This window comes from Bactrocera neohumeralis, chromosome 4 (genome assembly GCF_024586455.1).
Source record: "Bactrocera neohumeralis isolate Rockhampton chromosome 4, APGP_CSIRO_Bneo_wtdbg2-racon-allhic-juicebox.fasta_v2, whole genome shotgun sequence".
NCBI classification, from domain to species: domain Eukaryota; kingdom Metazoa; phylum Arthropoda; class Insecta; order Diptera; family Tephritidae; genus Bactrocera; species Bactrocera neohumeralis.
In genome coordinates, this window is record NC_065921.1 from 28531449 (window position 1) to 28555692 (window position 24244).

Here is a 24244-nt window from a genome sequence, read left to right on the forward strand (position 1 = left end):
TGCCTTTTTCCCTTGTGCTGCCGGCTAGCGACTTGAGAAAAATTGTCTGCGTGCGAGGAGTGGAAGAGCACAGTCTGATTCCTATACTCTTAGGGTTATTGACAATTAGAATTTTTTACGCAATCGACTGTAATATTAAGGTCAAGTCTGTACTCCTTCGTGCAGTTAATGAATATGGTCACTGTAGATTTAGTGGGTGAGTGTGTTAGGTTCCGTGCAAAGAGGAAGCGAGAAAAGTCGAAGAGATAGCAGTTTACGCTTGAGTACATGCCATAGATTCCATTGCCGAACGTCATCATCGTGCAATCATCAGCGTACGAGGTGATAGAAATTCCCTCTAGTGGTTGAGGAAGTTTCGAGATGTAGAAGTTATGTAAACAGCAACGGGGAGAGGACACCACCCTGCAGAATCCTCTGTTTAATTCTTCTCAATTTAGAGTTTTTACCTCGAAACAGTACGGATGATTGTCGACCGCTCAGGTAGCTCATAGTCCATCTCTTCAGTTCTGGAGGGAGCGTAGATTTTTCGATGTCCTCAAGTAGCGTTGTGTGATTGACTGTGTCAAAAGTTTCTGACAAGTCTAACGCTAGGAAGATCGTCCTCTCGCTGGGTGGTTTTTGGTTGAGGCCATGAAGTATCTGAGCGTTAATGACGCTAAGTGCTGTGGTGATGCTATGCACTTTTCGGAAGCCATGCTGGTGGTTTGCTTATCTCAGGTGGTGCATGAAGGTCGGGAGTAGCAAGACCTCAAGTGTCTTTACTACTGGGAAGAGTAGACGACTATAACATACAGCTGCCACACAAACTGGTCGATTAAACTCAAGTCCTGCTATGGAAAACTCTTTCAAACTTGGCAGAGATTTTTATCCAAGGCATCGCTACAATGTCCAAATTGTACAGATCGGATAACTATAGCATATCGGTGCCAATTGAACTAGCCAACTGTCTTTTTCTTCCTATTTTCTTCACATTTTTTTTGTTTTGTTTCTTTTTGTTTTTCTAAAATACAAACAAACAAATTTGTGGTTGGGCGCTACAACAAAATCTTTAAAGTCTCAACAGCAGCAGTGATTAAGTCGCAACGTTCGCAATTATTTATAATACGGCCATAAAATTCATCTTTATTATATAATAAGCTATTAGCTCTACGTACACACTTGTGTTAATACTTATTTCCTTAAATATATTTAAATAATTAATTTTATTTGCAAAGTATAAATCTGTGCATAAAATCTTAGGTATCTATACAACTGTAATTCTAAATATATTAATATGTATGTATGTATGTATGTGTATGTGATTAGCGTATTGAACTTTGCGCATTTGAGTGGTTCGTGTGATAAAGTTGATGATGCATTTGTGTTATGTCGTGATTATGTTTTACATGCTGTTCCGGTTGCTGTTCGAAAAAGACACAATTGTTGTTGTTGTTGTTTACATTGATGTCCTCCACCATGGGTTCGTCCGCGGTGTACCAGTGGTGTGAGTGCAGCATATTGACTGTTTCCTGCTGATAGCTCGCGCTGTTGTTGCTGCAATTGCCGTTACTCGTGTTGCTCATGCGTCCATATTTGGAAAATGCATTGCGCGAATTACTCCATTCGGTGGGCGAATATTGGAGTGCTTGCAGACGACCGCTGCTGTTGCTATTATTTTGCATGTGATGGAAGCCGAAGGGCCAAGTCTGTAAGAAAGACATGAGTATGTATGTAGCTCGTTAAATTCTTGTTTGTTATTATTAACAAAAATTTCAAAATCTCGTAAATATTCTCAAATAATACTAAAGAATTTTGTCAAGTTGATAAGCTTTGTACGGATGTAAATCCCGTACCGTTTCGATTACTTAGACCTGCAGTGGAAAAAATTATAAAGGGAGTTCCAAGTAGAGGTACTTTTTTCAATAGCCTTTTTTTTTGAAAGAACACGCGTGAGTCGTGTCAAGCTGTCATGTTATTTTTGTTTAGATTCGTTTGGAATTTCATAGTGGAAAGACTTGCGCCTGAACAACGTTTAAAAATCTTTCAACTTTATTACGAAAATTCACGTTCTGTAAAGAATGTGTTTCGCTCAACTTTTGGTCAATTCAATCGACGTACTATTCGCAACACCATCACCCATCTGGAGAACCAGCATTCATTATTGACTAGTAATCTTCCGAACAGACCACGTCCAGCACGCAGTGAAGAAAATAAAGCAGCCGTAGCTGAGAGTGTACACGAAGACCGTGGAGATCCGATTCGGCGCCGTTCGCACCAACTCGTTCTGACGTTTGGAACGATTTGGCGCATTTTACGTCGAACATCTTAAATTGAAAGCGTGAAATATACAATTTGTGCAAGAACTGAAACCGCTCAACCTTCCCAAACGATATTGCTTTGCTCTATGGGATCTTGAAAAGTTTCAAGAAGATCTGACGTTTTCGAGCCAAATTTTGTTCAACGATGAGTCCCATTTCTGGCTCAACGGGTATGTAAAGAAGCCGGTGGAATTATCGGTTCAGATTTCTTCCAAAATGCTGCCGACTATTTGATGCCTGAAATTGAAGCTCGTGATCTTGGCGACATTTGGTTTCAACAAGATGGTGCCACTTCCCACACATCGCATCAATCAATGGATTTATTGAGAGAATACTTCGGTGAGCAGATAATTTCACGTTTTGGGCCGGTCGCGCCTGCCATACGCCAGTTACCAGTCGAAATGCTCGAACGAGTCATCCGAAATTGGACTCAACGGATGGACCATCTGAGACGTAGCCGCGGCCAATATTTGAAAGAGATAATCTTCAAAAACTAAATGCTAAAGAATGTTCTTTTGAATGATAATAAACATTCCCCATTAAATTTGAGTTTCTGTGTTTTTTCTTAAAAAAAAGTAGGGAACCTCGAAATTGATAATCCTTTAAAATTATAAATTGGTAAACTGCTTATTCAAAGCTCAATTCTTCGAAAATAATTGGAATGCTTTCAATTAATATTGCGAATTAGACGCGACCTCGTCGAATTTCCAATTATCTGAGCATACTTTTCGGCAGACTTTGTTAAAGTTTTGGCAGCATAATTTTCAATTTTGTGAAATTCTGTTTAATTTTACTTTTTTGGACAGGTGGAGAGTCTATTTCAAAATAGAGGACTACCCGAATAGTGTTCTTAATTGTGTTAAGAGTGTTTGGTTTACTTATCATAACATTTTTAGTTTCGCTTAATTCATGAGTTACGAAAATCTTTCATATACTTAAAAAATTACTTTTGAAGAAGTCGGAAGTGAAAACTGAGTGAAAAATTAGGAAACAAGAACCTATTTTAAATGCCTCGAACCTTCACACTATAGAGGACCGTTACAACAAGCCGCTACCGATGTCACAGTATAAAAACAGGCGAAATGGGACAACAACCACGTTACACCACACCTATTTGTGCCAATCATGTAAAATCTGGTTTCCATAGTTTCCGCTTATGCGGTTAAAGCCGATTTAGCAACAGCGCGACAGTCGTTCTTCCTTTTCGCTGTTTGCCACCAATTGAAGATTCTAAGTATAGCCAGGTCCTTCTCCACCTGGGCTTTACAACAGCAGGAGGTTTTCCTCTTCTTCTGCTTCCCCCGGTGGATACTGCGTCGAATACTCTCAGAGCTGGAGTATTTTCATCCAATCGGTCGACAAGACTGGCCTCTGCAGATCGTATTATTTTCTCTTGGCTGAAACCTCATTTGGTATCGAACGGCTCAGTGAGGTTCTTCCCGATCCTGACGGAGCTTTTGGTATTGCCCAAAGTCAGTTTAAACAGCCGTATTAGTTTTGCGGAGATATCAAATTCTGACATAGCGGCATGAACGCAGCTCCTTTTCTTGCTGTCAAAAGCAGCTTTGAAATCGACGGACGAAGAGGTGGTGTGTGACGATCATCTTCTCACGAGCCTTTTCTAAGATTTGGCGCATGGTGCATATCGATAGAACCCGATAGAACCTTATATGCGATTTTGAGGAGGCTTATCGCACGGCATGCTTTCGTCCGACCATATTATACAAAGAAGCTGATATACATATGCTCCTTATCAGCTCGGCCGGGCGGACATACGACGAGCTAAGTGGATTTAGCCTGAGTTTTTTTTTTTTTGTTTTTTTTTTTACAAGGAGGAAGCATCGAAAGCCTGAACCTCATGCCAGTGTGGAACTTTAATCCGAACTAAACCTCCTTCCGTCATGTACCGTTCCCCCCGGTACCACCGTCAAGTATTACGTCGGGAGGATGGTTGAGTGACACTCAAGCGTACGTGATGGTCAAAATGCATTCAGTTACAAGTTGCATTTACTTGGCCCCACCTCTGTTAGTCTGATAACCCCCCTGTTCGTCGCCAACCCTTCCCGTCACGTCAACGTTTGTGTGTTTGAGTCGTGGTTGTCCGTTACATTTCTTCCCCGCCGCTGTTCGCTGGCACGTTGGGAATTTACAGCTGCAATTGTGGATCTTGCCTTTCTGAATCCGAATTGGTTGGGTGATAACCCACCGGCATCGTCGATTGCCTTATTTAGCCGTTGGTATATGATCCGCTCCAGAATCTTTCCAGCGGAGTCTAACATGCAAATGGGCCGAAAGTGGGACGGTTCGGTCATTGGTTTGTTAGGTTTCGGCAATAGTATCAGGTTTTGCCTTTTCCATATGGTGGGAAAGCGGCCTTCCTGGATGCATGTATTATACATGGTTCGAAAGGGGTCTATGTTTGTAGTAATCGCTGTTTTTAGCACTACATTCGGAATTCCATCTGGTCCTGGGGCTTTAGATGGGTTTAACCGTTTGCATGCTTCTTGGACTTAGACATGCTTCTTAGCCTGAGTGTCTGCCTGTCCATCTGTCTGTCCGTTGGTACTTATATACACGTAGAGGTCACAAAGTTTTTGAGACATCAATCTGAAATTTTGCACACGTTATTTTCTCCTCAAGAAACGAATAATTTTTCGGAACCGCCGACAGCATATAGCTGCCATACAAACTGAACATTCGGAGTCAAGTGTTTATATGGAAGGAATTTTCTTGCCTTTGATCCTTGCAAATTTTGATAGTATAAAATATTCGATTACGCCTAAACCTAACCCTTCTTTACTTGTTTATCATAACTTCTTGAAATCTTAATTTGATGAAAGGTGCCAACTCTTTTGTTAAAGTGTGAGTGTGATACATCAAGTATACAAATAAATCATACTGCGGATATTGCTTACATATCTATACGAGTATGTGTACATACATACATATGTACATATGTATTTATAAACGTGAAAACGCTTGTTGCTTCGTATATTTAACTGCTCAATAAGTGGAAGTGTTTAATGAATGTGGATCACCGCAAAATGCGAAATGTGTGAAGTGTGAACTGTGAACAGCTGTTTGCGGGGTGTTGCTCAATGGTATTCCGAGTTTTTTTATTTACACAAATGTGATTGCGTTAACAATCACTTAAACATAACAATAACAAAATAACAAAACAATCATAAAGCCTATTAAAATGAAGGATTGGCTACAAAAGGGCGCTTATTACATGCATATGTTTATTATACTTTATACAAATGTACATGCCTATGCAAAGGCATACACACACACACTCGCATATGCGTTTGCAGTCTCGGAAGAAATGTGCAGCCAAATGGTTGTTGACTACGCAAACATTAGGGTAAAAGCGAGCAAAGACAAAACAAAGCTAAACAATCCGCTATCAGCCAAAACAAATCCGCCGAGCGACCAATCATGCGCCCTCCCTATCAAAACAACAACTAACATAAAATGGAGCAAAGAAAAAGTCGCGGCATTTGGCAGTTTGGTGTGTGCCATGATCGCTGAGAACAGACGGTGAATGTTGATTTATTCGAGTCTACATAGAAATATGTAAACAAGACAAATTTGACGTTTCCCATGCTTAGTTATGTAGATCTATGCTCATACAGTTATGGGTACGATATTAAGATCACTTATAAACATTTTTGCTTTTTGATTTTAAACGTCCCTAAAGTATCAATTCCCGTTTGAAAGATTAAATTGCCGATGAAAGCGAGATGCACCAATGCTACAGCTCTGTATTGTTCTAAAGCGTGATACATTTCGAGGTTCCCTACTTTTTTAAAGAAAGAACACATAAACTTCAAATTCTATGGAGAATGTAAATTATGATTCGAAAGAACATTCTTTGGCATTTATGTTTTGAAGATTAACTCTTTCAAATGTTCATGTCCATCCGTTGAGTTCAATTTTCGATGATTCGTTCGAGCATTTCGAAGGTTAACGCCTGAATCGATGCGGGATTGTCCGCATAGGTTTTAGACTGTGCATATGCTCACAGGAAAAAGTGTAAGAGTTTGATATCACACGATCTTGGTGGCCAATCGACCTGCCAAATACGTGAAATTACCAGCTCACCGAAGTGTTCTCTCAATAAATCCATGATGCGATGTGTGAGAAGTGGCACCGTCTTGTTGAGACCCAATGTTGCCGAGATCACGAACTTTAATTTCAGACATCAAATATGTAGTTATCAGAGCGCGATAACGATTGCCATTGATGGTTACGTTCTCACCGGCATCAATTTTGAAGAAATATGGATCGATGATTCCACCGGCTCACAAATCACATCAAATTGTTGTTTTTTCTGAATGAAATGGCAGCTCTTGATTATGTTTATTTACATACCCCCACCCACAGAAACGGGCCTGATCGCTGAACAAAATTTGGCTCGAAAACGTTGGATCTTCTTGAAATTTTTCAAGATCCCACAGAGCGAAGAGATGTACTAGGGAAGATCGAGCGGCTTCAGTCCTTGCGCAAACTGTATTACGCTTTCAATTTAAAATCTCGACGTAAAATGCGCCAAGTTATTCCATACATAAGTCCCAGTTACTGCGAACGGCGCCGAATCGACTCTCCACGGCAGAGAAGGACGTGTGTAAAATTTTAGATCGATACCTCAAAAACAGGGACTCTGGCACTAGTTTGCGTATATACAGACAGAAAAGCGCTCAGTTCAATCCCATCTATCAGTTAATTTATATACGCGTTTTTCTCAAAACCTATAAATTTTTATTTCGGCATGCTCTTTATATAGTTCTCCATACAATGATCTACCAATTTTTTTATCTGAACTAGCCAAAAAAGACCAACATTTTGGGTAAAATTCAACTTGTTTTCTGGTAGAGAATTTTAGTTTTAATCCACGGATAAGGTTGGAATCACTGTATTAGTGGAGAACCTTTTTTTTAGGTCTGTAGGAGATTGCGAGTAACTCAAAAATTAATTTTTTCCTCACAATTTTTGCTGTGTATTCTTAAAATGTGTAAAAACATACTCCAATAATTGCCTTTCAAACTAGGCGTGACCCTTAACTGAAACTGAAACTTTAAATTCATCTAATTGTCATTCGTACACAATTCGGTAAAAATTAGATACCGTTCAAATTTGTCTTGAAAAAATTGCACTGGACACTCTTTGAGATTTTAGAGGCATCCGGTTGAAGTGTTATCCCCTGTCCTTAATATTTAGCACATGACTGCATGTGCTTGAATCTTTGAATAAAGTCGACATGGAAGTAAACAACGGACGAAACACCTTTAATGCGTGGCGCTTGTGGTTAACGCCACATTTAGTGGTTTGCCATTCATCACAAACTATTAAAAATTTGCTTAAAACCATATGTTTCGGTGTCTCATAATTCAAAATGTTTATATTATACATTCACCGTCATTTAACGGGTTGTGATTGGGGAAACAGACGCGAGGTGAACACATTAACAGCAACCCATTCATAAAGAGAGGAAGGACAAAGAGACACATAATAGATCCTAACGGTTTACTTCTTGATAGATGAGAAATCATCTTAGTCTAAGTCCATTTCCCTGGACCGTACATGGAGAGTACGGTGTTATTCAGCGCAGTAGAACATTCAATCTGGGTATCAACATTCTCTCCAATTATAAAAAGGCGTTTAGGAAAAGGGCGAGAACAGCAGGCAATGAAGGAGAAAGTAAGATGATCAGAAAAATTTAGTTAGGTTGTTTATCAGTTCACATAACTTTTTTTTTTAAACTTGAATTAGTATTTGTTCGAGCCAGACATTTTAGAAAAACTTGTCTCGGTGTAGTTAAATAAAAAAAAATAAACTTCGGGTCCACCGAATCTCCAGTACAGTTTACAAGTGTGTTTCTTATAGCATCTATGTAAGTATATATACCATCTGATCAAATTTGACCCAGATTGATATAAATCACTGTACCATATTTTAATACAAATCTATATTATCGCCTGCAAAATAGGCTCCTCAATCAATACAATCATGCCAACGCCTTATCCAATTGTTCATAGACTTGTTATAAGCATCGAGTGGGATGGTCGTCAGTGCATCCATAGATTTTTGGTGTTCGGTTAATTTCATTCGTTAGATTGTTGGACAGTTTCGATGTCATATTCATAAACCTACGCCTCGTTATCAGTAAGATCGCGTTTGATGAGTGTAGGGTCCTCAAGCATCTATTTTACAACCTCTATCCGACGTCGTTTTTGCAAAAGATTTAGATCTTTTGGTACAAGCTTAGCAATGGCTTCATACTCAAACATTAACCAAAATATGTTAATCAAACGTTCTGTAAAAGTTATTGAGATTATCTACTATCTCTCTGATTCTTTCACTTTTTGATGATTGTGACTTCACAAAAAACTTTTGCAACGCGTAGGCAGTTGAGTCCTCCCTCAATGAACAAAAACCGAACTCTATAAGTCCCTCATTCTTCCCGTCCTGCTATATGGATGAAAACACTCCGGCTCTGAGAGTAAGTCAGTAAGCAGAGGAAGAGGAAGCCTCTACTCCGTTGGAAAGACCAGATATAAAAGGACCTGACCACACTTGGAATCTTCAGTTGGCGCCAAACAGCGAAAAGGAAGAACGACTGGCGCGTTGTTGTAACCTCGGCTATAACCACGTAAGCAGTGTCTACGCCAATAAAGAAGAAGAAGCTTTTATGGTATCTACATATACGCTATAGTGGTCCGATCTGAACAATATACTTGGAGATTAAAGCGTTACTGTGGACAACGTAACGATATCGGCGGTTTCGACAAATATTCATTGGTTCATCTTCATGTGAAGAAAAAAATTTTTAATCGATAACTCAAAAACTGAGAGACCCGTTCGCGTACATACAGAGAGACAGACCATGGGCAAATCGACTCATCCATGTCCGTGGTCATTAGTCTCCGACGTTTCACTGTCTGTTCAGGGTATAAAAAAAAACTGATAAATTTCGTCCTTACGAGTCGCGATTCCGCTATTGATGCATCTCTATAGAAGTTGATTTCCAGCAAAGCATCAACCAATATTTCCATAAGCAAAATACTGGTAAAGTCCAAAGTTCGAGTATCTGGTACGAAGTGACTCTTAATTTTTCCATGAACCATTTTTACCTCAACTGTAAATCAATATCGTCGCACAATTTCCCGTGCTTGAAATGGTGACAGTTTGCACTGATCTGTCAGTCATTTTGAAGAGACGTTTTTAAAAATATCACTGTCACTGGTTTTTCTGAAGTGTTTTCTTTAAACTATGAAGGATAGGTATGTATATAAGAAGATATGTGAAAATGTATGCTTGCACCTAGTCTATGTATGTACATACATACATATGTGCACTCGCACCAAAATTGCATAGGCACCATTCTTGAAGATCTGTCATATTCATAGTTGAAAGTGAAAAATATCGAATTACAGGAAATTTGATTGTAGAATTGCGTGTTGACTTTTCAAAATTGTTTTTGCATTTGCGCGGTTACACACTTAATATACTTATGTATATTAAGGTACAAATGTACACATGAATATGTAATAAACATGAAATAAGTACGTACATATGTGTATATACATTATGTATATACAATATAGTATTTATTATTTGACATTGGATTATATTTGGTATGTGTGTCACGTATTATTTAATTTTTTTTGTGACTAACAAAAAGTTATTCGAAATTTGTTTTGTATAAATTGTGTTCACATATGCATATACAAACTCATATGTTAGTTTCAATCATTTGATTAAAATTTGGTTATGGCCATTGTTAATACATACATACATATGTATGTATGTATATTGATTCGCTACTTCTCCTCTCACTCTCGTTAAAGTGCCATATTCGTTTGATTTCAATTGCCGCTCGAAAAGTTCGTATCGTTTGAAGAAAAATGTTTTACAAAATCCGTTCTTGCATCCCGAAAAATACTGTTTGGTGTGGTTTGTACGCTGGTGGAATCTTTTGGACCGTATTTTTTGTATCATGCTGTTGACGCAACGTTACGGTGAATGGCGATCGCTATCGATCATGCTAACAAACTTTTTGTTGCCAAAATGTTGAAGAACTGAACTTTGTTGACATGTTGTTTCTAAAACAAGATGGGTTATATATGCCAACAGCTGATTCTTTCCGGAGAACTTCTGTCTCAAGAAATGGACCCGTAAGTTGGCTACCAAGATCATGCGATTTAACGCCTTTAGACTATTTTTTTGAGATATCATAAATGAAACTAAGCCAGCAAATATTCCTTGGCTTCCATGGAAGACAACATTTCGAAGATGAAAAGTGGGCAAATTCCGGCCGAACTGCTCGAAAAATGGCGGAACTTTCCGAAAACCTTTGTCATAACATTTAAATGAAAATCAAAAAGATATTGAAAATCTGAAATTTCAAATAAATCGATTGAGAGCAAATTTTATGCGTTTTTTTTTTTTAAAAACCCGATACTTATGTATTTTTGTACAAATGTACACATGAATATGTAAAGGAGTACATAGTGTGTATATATGTAGGTATGTACGATATAATATTTATTATTTGACATTGGATTATATTTAGTATGTGTGTCACGTATTATTTAATTTTTTTTTGTGACTAACAAAAAGTTATTCGAAATTTGTTTTGTATAAATTGTGTTCACATATGCATATACAAACTCATATGTTAGTTTCAATCATTTGATTAAAATTTTATATATTGTTAATACATACATACATATGTATGAGTATATTGAAATCGGTTACTTCTCTCACTCTCGTTAAAGTGCCATATTTTTGATTTCCAATTGCCGCTCGAAAATTCGTATTGTTTGAAGAAAAATGTTTTACAAAATCCGTTCAAATTATTGAAAACATACTTATAAATGATGATAATTTGGATTAGATCACTTTTTGTATCACGCTTTTTATAACATGCCTCGATCATGGCTATTACTTGTTTTGATAACATTTCATTGTGGGAAAGCTTCCTTCCAAAAACATTCTCTTGAGATCTGTGAAAAGACAAAGTCGTTAGAGGCCAAGTGTAGAGAATTTGGTGAATTCGTAAGCGCTTTAAAGTCCAAATCATGCCGTAATTTCTATACGATAGCATTTTTAATTTTTCCTAACCACTGTTCAAATAAAAACAACTATAAGAATCTATTTTTGGTGTTTTACTACTGTGATCAAATTGAAAGGGGAATTTTGTGCATTTCATTTCCTTCAAAGTAATCCCCTCCCACTGCAATACATACACTTATGTATGCCAACGAATTTTCCAGTCACCAAAGCATTTGGAAAAATCCTCCGTCGTGATGGCCATCAGAGCCTTCTTCGATTCAGCTTTTATATCGTCAATTGTGTCAAAACGGTGTCCTCGGAGCGGTCATTTGAATTTGCTGAATAGCCAGAAATTACACGAAGGTAAATCAGGCGAATGCGGTGGTTGCGGCACGATATTAGTTGAAAATGTGGCGGAATGATCACGAATAACCAATGCAGTATGAGATGGTGGATTATCGCACTTCTCTGTTCAATAAATTCAGACATAGTAGAAATCAAATCGAAAGATCGAAAGAATCGAATTCACCTTTCAATTTGCGACGGTTCGATGAGTAATGAACACGAAATGTACATTGTGACAAAAAAGCACCCGGAAATTGTAATTAAATTCCCTGGTAAACGATATTTCAGAAATATATATTTTGCTAAGGGGAGTTCAATCTCAAGATCAAGATCGTCCTATCAGTTAACAACGGTGCAGCGATGAACTTAATTCAATATTGGGCGATAAAGCTCCATCAATGACCAGTGTTTATCGACCAGTGCGTATCGATTTGTCAAGAGAAACGTTAAAAAATACGATAACGGTGCTTCGAAACACGTCTATGACAAAGTGACGGATGATGAATCGTGAGCCCGATATTAAACAGCAGTCGACCGTATGACTGTTTCACAATGAGCCGAATTCCAAGCAAATACTGTTTTTTTTAAAAAAAAACCGAACATGTCGCAACAATAACATTAGAGCAATACAGATCAGTAAATTATGAGTGGTACATAACCATTTGCTAACCAGTTGTTTTTCAAGAAATCAGCAAAACTAACCACCGAAGACGAATCACTCTTCATTACGACAATGCGAGTTTTCATGCATCGCTTGAATCAACTGCATTTTTTGAGCACTTAAGTCAAGTCGATGTTGACGAGTAAAGCAGCGTAAAGTCTTGACTTGGCATTGCATGACTTCTTTTTATTCTCGTATGTACGTAATAGAGAAACTAATAGGTCAACTTTTTTCGACACATGATGAGGCGGTTGAGGCGTTTAGAGCGCATGTTTTGGAGATACCTCAATCAAAGTGGTGAAAATGCTTCGACATATAGTTCAAATGCATGCAAAAGTGTATAGAAATAGAGAATATTGTGAAAAACAACACAGCTTACAAAGAAGCCATGTGAGGCTCAAAAAAATTAGAACGTAGCGCTTCAAGAATTCTTAGTAATGACAGACTTTAAATAAATGTATATTTGAAACCAAATAGCTAGCTATTTGGATAGCTACCGCTCGAGGGACTGGGTTCAGATGCCCGCTCGGAAAAATATACTTTAATTGACAGAATCATTTTCCTAATATCGACTGTACATTGGCTTCCAGTATTAAAGCTTGGACTTTACAAATTTTATTATATAGCTAGAAGACGAAAACTATTAAATTGAGATCAAACTCGAACAAACACCTAATAAACCACTTTATTTAATGCGTTAAATATTTAAATATGCATAACGTCTAAAGCCTATCTTCTTGTAGGTTACCCACAGAGTGGACGTTCAAAGCCGAACCGTGCTTAAATGCGCCTGTTGCGTCCGTCTGCAATAAGGGTGGCCAACTGTCTAAAAGCCCCAGCCCAGCCCGTATATTCTATTTTAAAAATACATACATACATATGTATGTATGTCTAATGATTTTATAGATCTGTACTTAGCAAATAGTTTTAGACTTTAATCCAGAGATTTATAAAAACTATTTTAGTATAATGATTTTAATTGAGAACTACTCGCCAGCTCGTCGTCTTTACAAACAAACATATACCCCACAAACATTTGCGGCGCACACTTTCATGTATGTATGTATTTAGATTATACATATACATATGTATGTACGTACATTTGTCCCATTGTGTAGATGCGGACGCTGCTTCGGCTGCTAATGTGACAGCCAAATTTGACATCGACGCTCGCGCCATTAATTGACAAAATGCACCTGTGGCCATATGGAGTACGTACTTAAATGCCGACGAGTGCTTCTGGAGCAGCAGCGGCAGTGACATCACTTAAAAATACACCTACTTACACACCAAAAAACATACATACATACATACATATGTACATGCGGAATAGGTTACTTTGCGGTATAAGTTGTGTTTGATTTTGTTTTTGGAGGGGGTGTTGAGGTTCGTATACTTATCGTCTCATATGTTTATTATGTGGCAAATTAAAGAGAGATAACTCAACTGTTGTAAATTACCAGTGGCAGAAGTGTTGAGCAGCGCAATACAATGTAATAAGCACTAATCGTTCTTTACGGATTATAACACGTAAATATGTGTGAGTTTTTTGAGTCGCAATTAACCAAGGACGGCTAATTAGATAGTAAAATAACAACATTTTATATAATTATATGTAGATAATTGTTAACAGTAACATAGTCAACATTGAGTAATATTCACTCACTTGAGATAGTGACGTAGTGTCTCGTTGTTGTTTTGTTAACTTACTATTTATATGGTAGATAATTTCTCAAGGAATATAAAGTCAATAATAAAAACCTGTTAGCTGTATTGTATTTGTATTTTCGGTGTTACATAGATTTTCTCGAGCATAAAACCGCATATCATCAACATTTTTTTTTCATATAAAAGATTAAATATTTTATTCAAATTTTTTATTTTGCCAAAGATACATACTACTGTGGGCGAAAAATAGTAAGACTTTCTTATTTAATTATTCATCGACATAATTTTTTCGAGGTTTGTTTAGGTTGTCAAATATCTCCCTTCCGCTTTTTTGCGCTTTATTCACTAGTTCATACGCTTTATAAAAAGTGTTACAGTGATCGGATTTAGTTCAAATGTGCGCCGTTTCGTGCGATAATCTGCAATTTTATAATACCCCCCTCGTAGAAGCCCCCCTCCTTATTTGCGAAGAACTCGGGCAGCCACTTTTCACAAGCCTCTTTTGAGTTCAACTTTACACCAACAAGAGCGTTCGCCAAGGACAGGAACAGGTGGTAATCCCGGCTATATAGTGGATGCGATAAAACCTCCCATCCGAGCTCCCTTAACTTCTGACGAGTCATCAACGAAGTGTGTGGTTTGGCGTTGTTCTGATGGAACACTACACCCTTCCTGTTGGCCAATTCTGGACGCTTCTGGTCGATCGCCTGCTTCAAGTGGTCCAGTTGTTCGCAGTAGATGGTAGAATTAAGCGTCTGGCCATATGGGAGCAGCTCATAGTGGATGATTCCCTTCCAATCCCACCAAACACACAGCAAAACCTTCCTGGCCGTCAATCCCGGCTTGGCCACTGTTTGGGGCGATTCACCGGCCTTCGATCACGACCATATTTCGCTTGATATTGTCCTATGTGATCCATTTTTCGTCGCCAGTCACCATCCGCTTCAAAAATGGTTCGAGTTCGTTCCATTTCAGCAGCATTCGCAGGCGTTGTTTCGGTCCAGAAGGTTTTTTTGCGTCAAATCATGCGGCACCCAAACATCAAGCTTTTGTTTGTATCCAGCCTTCTGCAGATGGCTTAAAATGGTTTGGTGACTAACTCCCATCTTCTGGGCGATGTCACGAGATGCCACATGCCGGTCTAACTCGATGTTTTCCATGATTTGATCGGTATTCGTCATCACAGGTCTTCCGCCGGCTGGCTTATTCATGGTGTCGTTTTCACCCATTCCTCCGCAGTTCGAAGTGATAGAGTACCATCCCCCAAAACAACATTAATCTCACGAAACGTTTCTCCAGCAGATTTGCCTTTAACGAAGGAAAACTTTAAAATAGCGCGAATAACTATAACTGTTGAACGCAATATCCAAACTAATCATGCATAGCGCGGTTTTGTAGGTTATTTCAAGACCTTTCAAAGATGTATAGTATTGCCAGATACGAGCTCTGTAACGCTTTATACATAGCCGCGAAATTCAAAAGACAAAAAGGCGGAAGGCAGATATTTGACAACCTAATATTAAAGTACACACGTTCTTAAGGACACAGTTATTGAGGCAGCTGTACAACTACATAACTGTGTCCATAAGAACGTGTGTATTTTAATATTTGATAGTTGTCGCTTGCAGTCTGTCGCACTCTATACGTTTAGTATACGCATGTATTTCTGAAGTACATAAAGATCATTCAGCGATTTTGACGCTGAGTGAAATTATTCAACAAAGAAGTTTCATTAAATTTTGTGTGCGGAATTAAATTTATGATGCCGAAACCTTCAGAATGTTGAAAAAGTCCTTCGGTGTTAATTGTTTGTCGCAAGCAAGTATTTTAGATTGTTACAAATTATTCAAGGAAGGTCGAGAACGCGTTGATGACGAACCACATCCAGGGCGGCCATAAACATCAACTGATGATCAACACGTCAATAAAATAAAGAAATTGGTGCTTGAGAATCGACGATTAGAGATCGATCGAGATCTTACTGGCATCGTTGAAATATCGGAAGGATAAGTGGAAAACATTTTGAAAGATCATTTGGGCCTCAGACAAGTGAAAGCGCGATTGGCCCAAAATCACTACATTTTTTCTGAAAACAGCGTCGCGTTAACGTCGTTGAAACAATGCTCTCCGACTATTAGGATGTCATGAAACGTATTATTAATGGCGATGAGTCTTGGATCTATGCTTACGACACGGAAACAGACGATAAATCGACCGAATATTGTGGCAAAGTTGAACCGAAGCCGAAGAAACCACGTGTGGTGCACTCCGGATTCCTTCCGACCGGCCAAACTGTTAACAAGCAATACTATTTCGATGTTATCTATTCGTAAAAAGAGGCCGAAAGTATGGGCTTACCACTCTTAGTTTTTGCACCACAATGAAGCACCGTCGTATACTGCATTGATTCTTCGTGAATTTTTCGTCAGACTTTCAATCAATATCGTACCGCAATCGCCGTATTCGCTAATTTAGCTCCGTTTGGTCTCTAGCTATTCAGCAAACTCAAGCGAACGCTCCGGGTAAACGGTTTTGAGTCAGTTGAAGACATTAAACGGCGATACACTTAAAATACCGAAGTTCGAAATGCCGACATATCAAAATACGGACAAAATTAAAATATGCACTAAATCAAAATACCGACAAATCAAAACATCGACAAACCGACATGTGAAAAGTATTTTACCTTGTCCGCCCTTATTTCTACCGAAGCACAGAAAGAAAATTCTACTGGTTATGATCCTGAGCGTGTTCGTGGCCGGAGACGGAAGGGCGCAGGGCTTTGAACGAACAACGCCACCTTTTCTTGATTTGTCGGTGTTTTTTTTGACTCTCGGGATTCTAACTTTCGAGATTTTTATTGTCGGCATTACGTTATACACCCAATTAAAAGTGAATCGTTACGCGCACTGAAGGCTATTCCGGAAATTGACTTTAACAACTGTTTCGAGGATTGGGAAAAATGTCGGCACAAGTGTATTGGGGCTAAGAGGAATTACTTTGAGGTGGTCGACATAGATTTTGGAAAACAAATTATGAACAGAGTCTTACTATTTTTTGCTCAGAGTAGTATTTTAAAAAGATTTTTGAAATTTTTAAAGGAAAATATTCAAAACTCGGCCATTATGAGGTCACATCCGGCGTCTCCAGCAGAATTACAGGATGATGAAGTAAAAAGAAAATAATCGTTTTTTGAAGTCATGCATCCCACTGTTTTATAAAAAATTACATTACCAGTGGCAAGCTGAAAAGTTCATATCGATTAAAATGAACTATTCTTGGGATGAAAATGGTGATGATACCAAAAAAGAGTTTGTTAAGTGTTGCCTGAACTCTGTGCAAGGTGAGACAACCATTTGTAAATGGTTTGCTAAATTCTGTACAAGCTATATTGCAACGAAGGCTTAAAATAAAATGTAATATTTTTTATCGTTGGAGCACCTCTAGAAGAACCCGCCGATTCGTTTGTGACCATCAACAGAGAATATATTGTTTGTAAGTTGTAACTTAAAGCTTGTGCTATGCTTCTAAAACACAACCGAAGAGATCTGACTGAGAAATGAAAAATTCAGAATAGAAGGCATGATTAATTTGATATGGTATACATATCTATGCAATTTCGGTTTTTTGAAAAAAAATATTTATTCGTTCGTATTCATTAACGTTGTCGGCTTTAAAATAGTACTCATTTCATATTAAGCACTTATGCCAGCGCTTCTCCAAATTATCTGAAACTCAATTTTTGGGATAGCCTTTAGCTCTTTGACCGATTTTCAGCAATCTTGTAAAACTGCGGCCTCTTAATTTTTGGAAATAGGAAAATGTCACACGAAGCCATGTCTGGCGAATATGGAGGCATCGTTACATTATTGTTTTTCACGAACAAGAAACGAAATGAGAGCTTTTAACAAAAGAAAATCCCTCAGCTCATAAAAACACGACTACCCTTAGCGGCTGCTACAGATGAATTAAGCAATGAATACAGCTGAAGATTGCATCGTACTTCAGAGGATTTTCCACACTCGCAAGCCATTTCTTTCTAAACATGCCTCAAATACAGCTTCGCAACCTAACCATTAGAGGATGTATTGTGAAAATAATTATGACTTCGCGTTTTTAAGGAAGCAAGTGTCCAGCTCTATTGTTAAAAAATAAAATGTTCTCTAGTAGTAGACGGTTTACTCGGTCTACGATTGGATCCGTACCGGTTATACAGAACGAAAGGTTGGTAGAAAGAAATCTTCAGGTTTATTATTCATATTACCCTTAGGTTATGTATTGCAAACATTTCCAACAGGTTAAGATAATTAATAACCAGGAATTTAAGACTAAACTTGCTTTTATTGTCGAATTTTGTGAGTGTGGCTTAGTGCATTGAAAATCTTTCTTAGTTTATGATTAATATGAAAAAATATTTAAAATAAACGAATATATGTATTAGTATAAATATTTAATAGTTACGAAAATATGTACTTACCATGCTTTGTGGCACGCCTTGCATATTGAAAATCCCCGCCGACTCTTGAAAGGCCTCTGGACTCTCTACCGTCGCTGTGCCACCTTCTACAAGCACTTTTAACTGTTTAATATACATTGTCGCTAAACGCAGTGTGTCCAATTTGGATAACTTCGTGTCCGGCGGAATGTTTGGTAGTTTTGTTTTGAGTCGCCCAAAAGCGCTGGAGAGAACACGCATGCGTGCACGCTCTCTTGCATTGGCAGCGTTACGTTGTATTGGTGGATTGCCATTTTTGGAACCTGGAAGTTCAAGTAGTAATGATTTTTTGTGATTATCAGCGAATAGACTTTATTTTTTATACATATTTTTAGCGAATTAAGCAGCCGTTAGTACTCAATATCATCAAAAATATGAAGAAAGGATCACACTCTCACTTCTGATTTATCATTTGTGCCAATTTTTTTTCTGGTACAGTTTCAATACATTTGAATTTTCGGTAAAAATTGTTAAAATTAGTAGACTGACATCAAATATAGACCACATTAAACCAAAACGATTATATAACATTTTTTTAATTTAAAACACACATACTCCCACTAACATTTTCTGAGGGTAGATTACTAGAATTAAATTTAAACTATTTATCTGTTCGACTGCATGCTGCCAAAATGTAGAAAATTATATGATTTTAGTGAGAATTCAGAAGGGCAGTTAACTTTTTACAGTGTGTATAATTTATATTATGACAAGAAAAAAACACCCGAGTTTTAATTCAATTCCACGGGTAAATGATATTTCAAGTTGCGATTTTTACAAAAGATAAAAATATCGGTCAAAGAATTTTGCATTTCTAAGCAAATTTCGTGTGCGGGATCATTGCGAATGTTGAAAAAGGCTCAGTTTTATCAAAAGCACAAACCTACGACTGGTAAAAATCCTTCAAACACGGTCAAGAGATCGTTGAAGACATGCCTCGTCCTGGACGACCTTCGACCTCTTCATATGATGAAAATATTAAAAAAGTGAAAGATATGGTTCTTGAAAAGCAAGTGTTAGAGAGAAAACAAGAGAGCTCGTCATCTCCCGCAAGTCCGTTCGAATGACTTTGGTGGATATTTTGGGTATGAAACGCGTTCTTACTAGATTCGTCCCAATAAAGCTGACTTTCTCAAAAATAGTACCGTAAACAAGTCTCCTTTCACATCCTTGAACGTGTGAAATCCGGTCCCACATTTATGGAAAACTTTATAGCTGCCTGTGGGACAATGGTTCCTGAGTTTGACATGCAAACAAGTCAACAATCATCGGAGTAGAGAAAAAAAACCAAAAAATTAACATTAAAGTCGCTCAAGAATCTAGGTGTTGCTCATTGTTTTTTTCGATATTCGTTGTTATTCGTCATAAATTTGTTTCGGGGGGACAGACGGTCAATAAGGAGTTCTATTTGATCGTTTTGAGACGTTTGCGTGAAAACATCCGTCGAAAACGGCCGGAATTGTGGAAGAACAATTCATGAATTTTGCACGATGATAATGCACCATCGCATCGAGCCACGATTCTGACCGAATTTAAAGCCAACAACGCAATGAATACCATCGATCAACCACCGTATTCACCATATTTGACTCCGTTTGATTTTTTCTTGTTCGCCAAACTGAAATTGCCGCTCAGTTTCATTCGATCGAGGAGATAAAATAAAATTCGCTGAAGGAGCTGAAGGCCATCAAAATGCTTCTGAAAAGTGTTTCGAGAACTTGAATCGTTGGCATAAGTGTATTACATCTGGTGGGGACTACTTTGAAGACAACAAAATAAATATTGATGAACAATTAAATAAGTTGCGTTTTCTTTACAACTTCCGGGTACTTTTTTGTCGCAATGTATATTGTATTCTTCAATAATTTAGTTTTGCATTATATTTCCGAAATTATTATTTTTTGACTTAGAAACGGTTTCTGCAAAAGTCAGGTCTTCATAACCTGAACGGACCTGTTTCTATGCTCGACGTTTATCATATAAAATGTTTAGTGAGTAAGGAAACATTATGTCCATGAAGAAAACGGATATAACGACCAATTTACATACTTAGTTTTGTTAAGATTTTTTTATCTTGAGAATTTCATTGTGAAGTCAACGGGAAAGTCAAAAATTTTTACATTCGGTGGGTGGGTTCGTTGGTATTGGCCGATTTTGATAATTTTAGGGAACTCTCTATAAAATTTCAGGTTTCATGTACCTAAATCTTTGATTGGATACTATAATTAGTCTCTGAGTTTCAGCGTGGTGTTTTAAAGGTGATGAGTTGCGACTTTTTTTTTGGTATTTTGGAAGAGAAAACGTTAATTTCGGTTGCATTGAAGCTAGAATACCCTTCACAAATAAAAAAATATTATATGCAAGAACTTGATTTAGATCAGTTAAATTGAATGAGAGCTATATGCTATAGTGGTCCGGTCTGAACAATTTCTGCGACGAACTCAGTACTGCCATGCCAATTTGATGAAGATATCTTCTCAAATGAAACTGTTTTCGATACATGCACTTGGTACCGATAGTTAAGTTTGTATGGTAGGTATATGTTATAGTGATCCATGAGTAATTTCTTGCAGAGAAACAGATTTGTGCAAAATTTCAGATAAATATCTAAAAAATTACGAATTTGTTCGCGTATATACTGACGGTTGGACAGACAGACGGACATGGCTAAATCGACTTAGCGACGCTTTCTTAATGTCTGGTTAACAGCTACTTATCTGTCACTTCAGTTGGCGGTGGCGGAGAAAACGGTTCAACGGCTATCTCTTCAATCTTTCTCGCTTCCTCACTGCACAGAACCTAACACTCTCCCCCACTAAATCAACAGAGGTCATATTCACTAACTGAACAAGACAATCGGTCGACCGGCCCTTAACTACGTCCCACCAATATCTTCACCTCCGGACTACGACAAGATGCCTCTTGATGTCTCCCATCGAACACCTGCACAGTGAGGCCCGTATGTTCCCAGTTAAGGAACTGCAGTATGTAAGCAGTTTCTGCTGGGGTGCTTTCGCGGAAACTATCCCTGCAGTCACCTGCTTGGAGCGTAACCGCCTCCTAGGAGCATCAAGAAGTCCTTCCTCAACTACGTCGACGACATAAAACAATACGCCGAAGAGACTTCGAACACAACAAACTTCAGACATGCACTGACCGCCATTTACAGTGTAGCCATAAACACCTTCACCGAAGCCCCTCAGTGAATGGCGTACTTGGAGTCAAGCCACAACCCATTGCAGACGAAGAGCTCGAGATGCCGCGAGAATCGAGAATCGAGAATGACCCTTGCGCAGCTTCGTTCTGGATACTGTAGCAGGTTAAACTCCTACTTGTCCAGAATCGACCCTGACATATCAAATATGTGTCCAATGTACAATAAGTTCCTGTATTACACTAACCACCTCTTTGCATGCCCTTCTAACCCTATACATCTGACACCCCTTTCCCTATGGTCCGACCCCGTCGAAACGTTTCCTTGGCCTACCGTTTGATGACCTCGATGACAACTTATCTAATCCTTACCATCCTAACGGGGATTAGGTACCCGTTAGAACAACAAAACGGTCCTTAGCTCGTAACGCTGCTCATTTATATATAATACATACTTAATGGGGTCTCTGATAGTTACCTATAGCGACAAGAAAACTCACACTTAATTTATTCGTGGTAAGAAAACATGATCAGACAAACACATTAAAATCAATTATCAGCTTTTTGAGTTTAGATATGCGTTTATACGCTTTTTCTGTAGTAACAATTAAAAGAAATAAGGGTATATGTATGTATGTATATCGTCTCGTTAGAAAAACCATATTATTCCTCTATGTTTTAACTACTCTTTAGGTAATTTTGACTGCTCTTTCAGCAATACTTTAACTAGAGTCCATTTATAAGAAGTTGTTTTTAAACACTTTGATATTCCATATTTTATAACGTGCTTTTCATTTAACACCTACTTTGCGAACTGGCGTCCTCATCAAAATCATCATCGAATGTATCAAATGGGCTGGAAGCTCGTTTTCTTCTTGGCATTATTATTTTTTTAAAGTTATGTTTTTTATCTATATGCTTTTATTTTCTTAGTAAAATATATATATATTTTTTTTAATTCACTTTCACTGTAAGTTTAATTTCATGTCACTTTTTTGTATAATGGTTTTCAAATTCTATCACAGTTTTTCTTTAATCACAGCACGAGAACACCAAAAAAACGATGTCGAATAATGCTTTATGCGCGTCAACCGACCGTAACGAACCATACACAATGCGTTTCTGGTATAAGATCTTAGAACATCTTAGTATTTACGCTCATTTACGCGCCCGAGTGCCATTGAATCGACCAAAGGACTATTTTTAGAGCATTGTGGGTGGAGCATATGATCAATATATATACATATGTACATATATATATATACTGGCGGTTCTTTAACTAGCAGATCTTAAGACAATCTCATTGGTAGCAAGCTAGCTGAGGAATAGACAAATAGAAGACGACTCTACGCATACGAATGAGTATGTAAGTGGTAAACATATGGGCGATCATGTAAATAAATAAACGAATCGAAAGGCGACCATGTGAAAAGTAGCTGAACGAATTGCTAAAGATACGGTCCAGCCTTGTTTTGATACCAAAATTTGTTTACATGAAATGTTTCGAGTTGTTAAACTAATGTGATAGATTTGTAGTTGAATGCATGCATACTTACTTTTCAAAACTATCGAAAGTTTTTCATCCCAGATTGTATTTCGTCATCGTTCCAAAGATTTAACTCTGTGATTATAGGCAAAACCGAAAATCTTTATCTATTCGAACAACGTTTCTTAATAAACGTAATACCTTATAGGACTTAAGTGATATTCGCCATTTTTAAAACGTAAAGATGCTTACGGCTTTTGGAAAATTTTTCAACAAATCTCTAAAACCATCTCATAAGATATAATCGTCCATGCCTTCTGCATCTTTTGTAGATGGAAATGCATTTTATAAAAGTTTAAATTGTCGGGCTTTATAATCAGTTTCCTCAACATTAGATAAAGAAGTTATATGACTATGTTTCGTCTGAAACCTCGCATTTTTTTCGGAAAAAATAGCGCGCTTTTGCGTTCTTACTGATCTGGTGAGAGTGACACTGAAGGCAGCACCATTTTGTGGTGGATAAAAACTTGTCAAACATCGGATTATATTAAGTTTCTGACAGTATATTGACGATTTTCCATGTCCAAAGCAAAATTGATAAGTTCCAATCAAATCGTCTATGATAACCTTTAGCTGTTGTTACAAACTCCAGAGGGAACCTTATTTGCGTTATAGTAGGCCTTTAGCTTTCGCCTGACCACATTCTACACCAGAATTCCGCTCTTTCTCAACCTTTGGCCACTGCATTTAAATAGCTTATAGTCTCGGTTAGAACGAAAGAAGCATGAAGAAATTCTTTATCAGCAGCCAGCTGTTTCGAACAAGAACATGCGAGCAAGAGTTCCTTCGTCGTCCTCTCGCCTACGAAAATCGGTTTGGCAGGCAAAAAGTGTCTGGGTCTAAACAAGCACTTATGTATGTCTGTATTGAGCGAGTAGTAACGACGAACTTGAGCGTGACGATCGCCAAAGGACAACAATAGTAGAGTTTACTGTGTTTTTAATTTTCAATAAGTATATAATGTACATACATATGTACATACTATAATAACAACTGTATGTATTAAAAAATTATATTTTTAT

General features: G+C 37.8%; 1 protein-coding gene across 1 annotated transcript; it reads right to left on the reverse strand.

Annotated features, from left to right (window-relative positions):
* Positions 1-1170: 1170 nt before the first annotated feature.
* On the reverse strand, positions 1171-22566 carry LOC126755940 (uncharacterized). Its single transcript, XM_050468674.1, has 3 exons — positions 22483-22566; positions 18506-18786; positions 1171-1685 (listed from the first exon to the last, which is right to left on the reverse strand). Exons 1-3 carry the CDS (start codon positions 22556-22558, stop codon positions 1302-1304), a joined length of 741 nt encoding a protein of 246 aa, XP_050324631.1. The 5' UTR covers positions 22559-22566; the 3' UTR covers positions 1171-1301.
* Positions 22567-24244: the final 1678 nt, after the last annotated feature.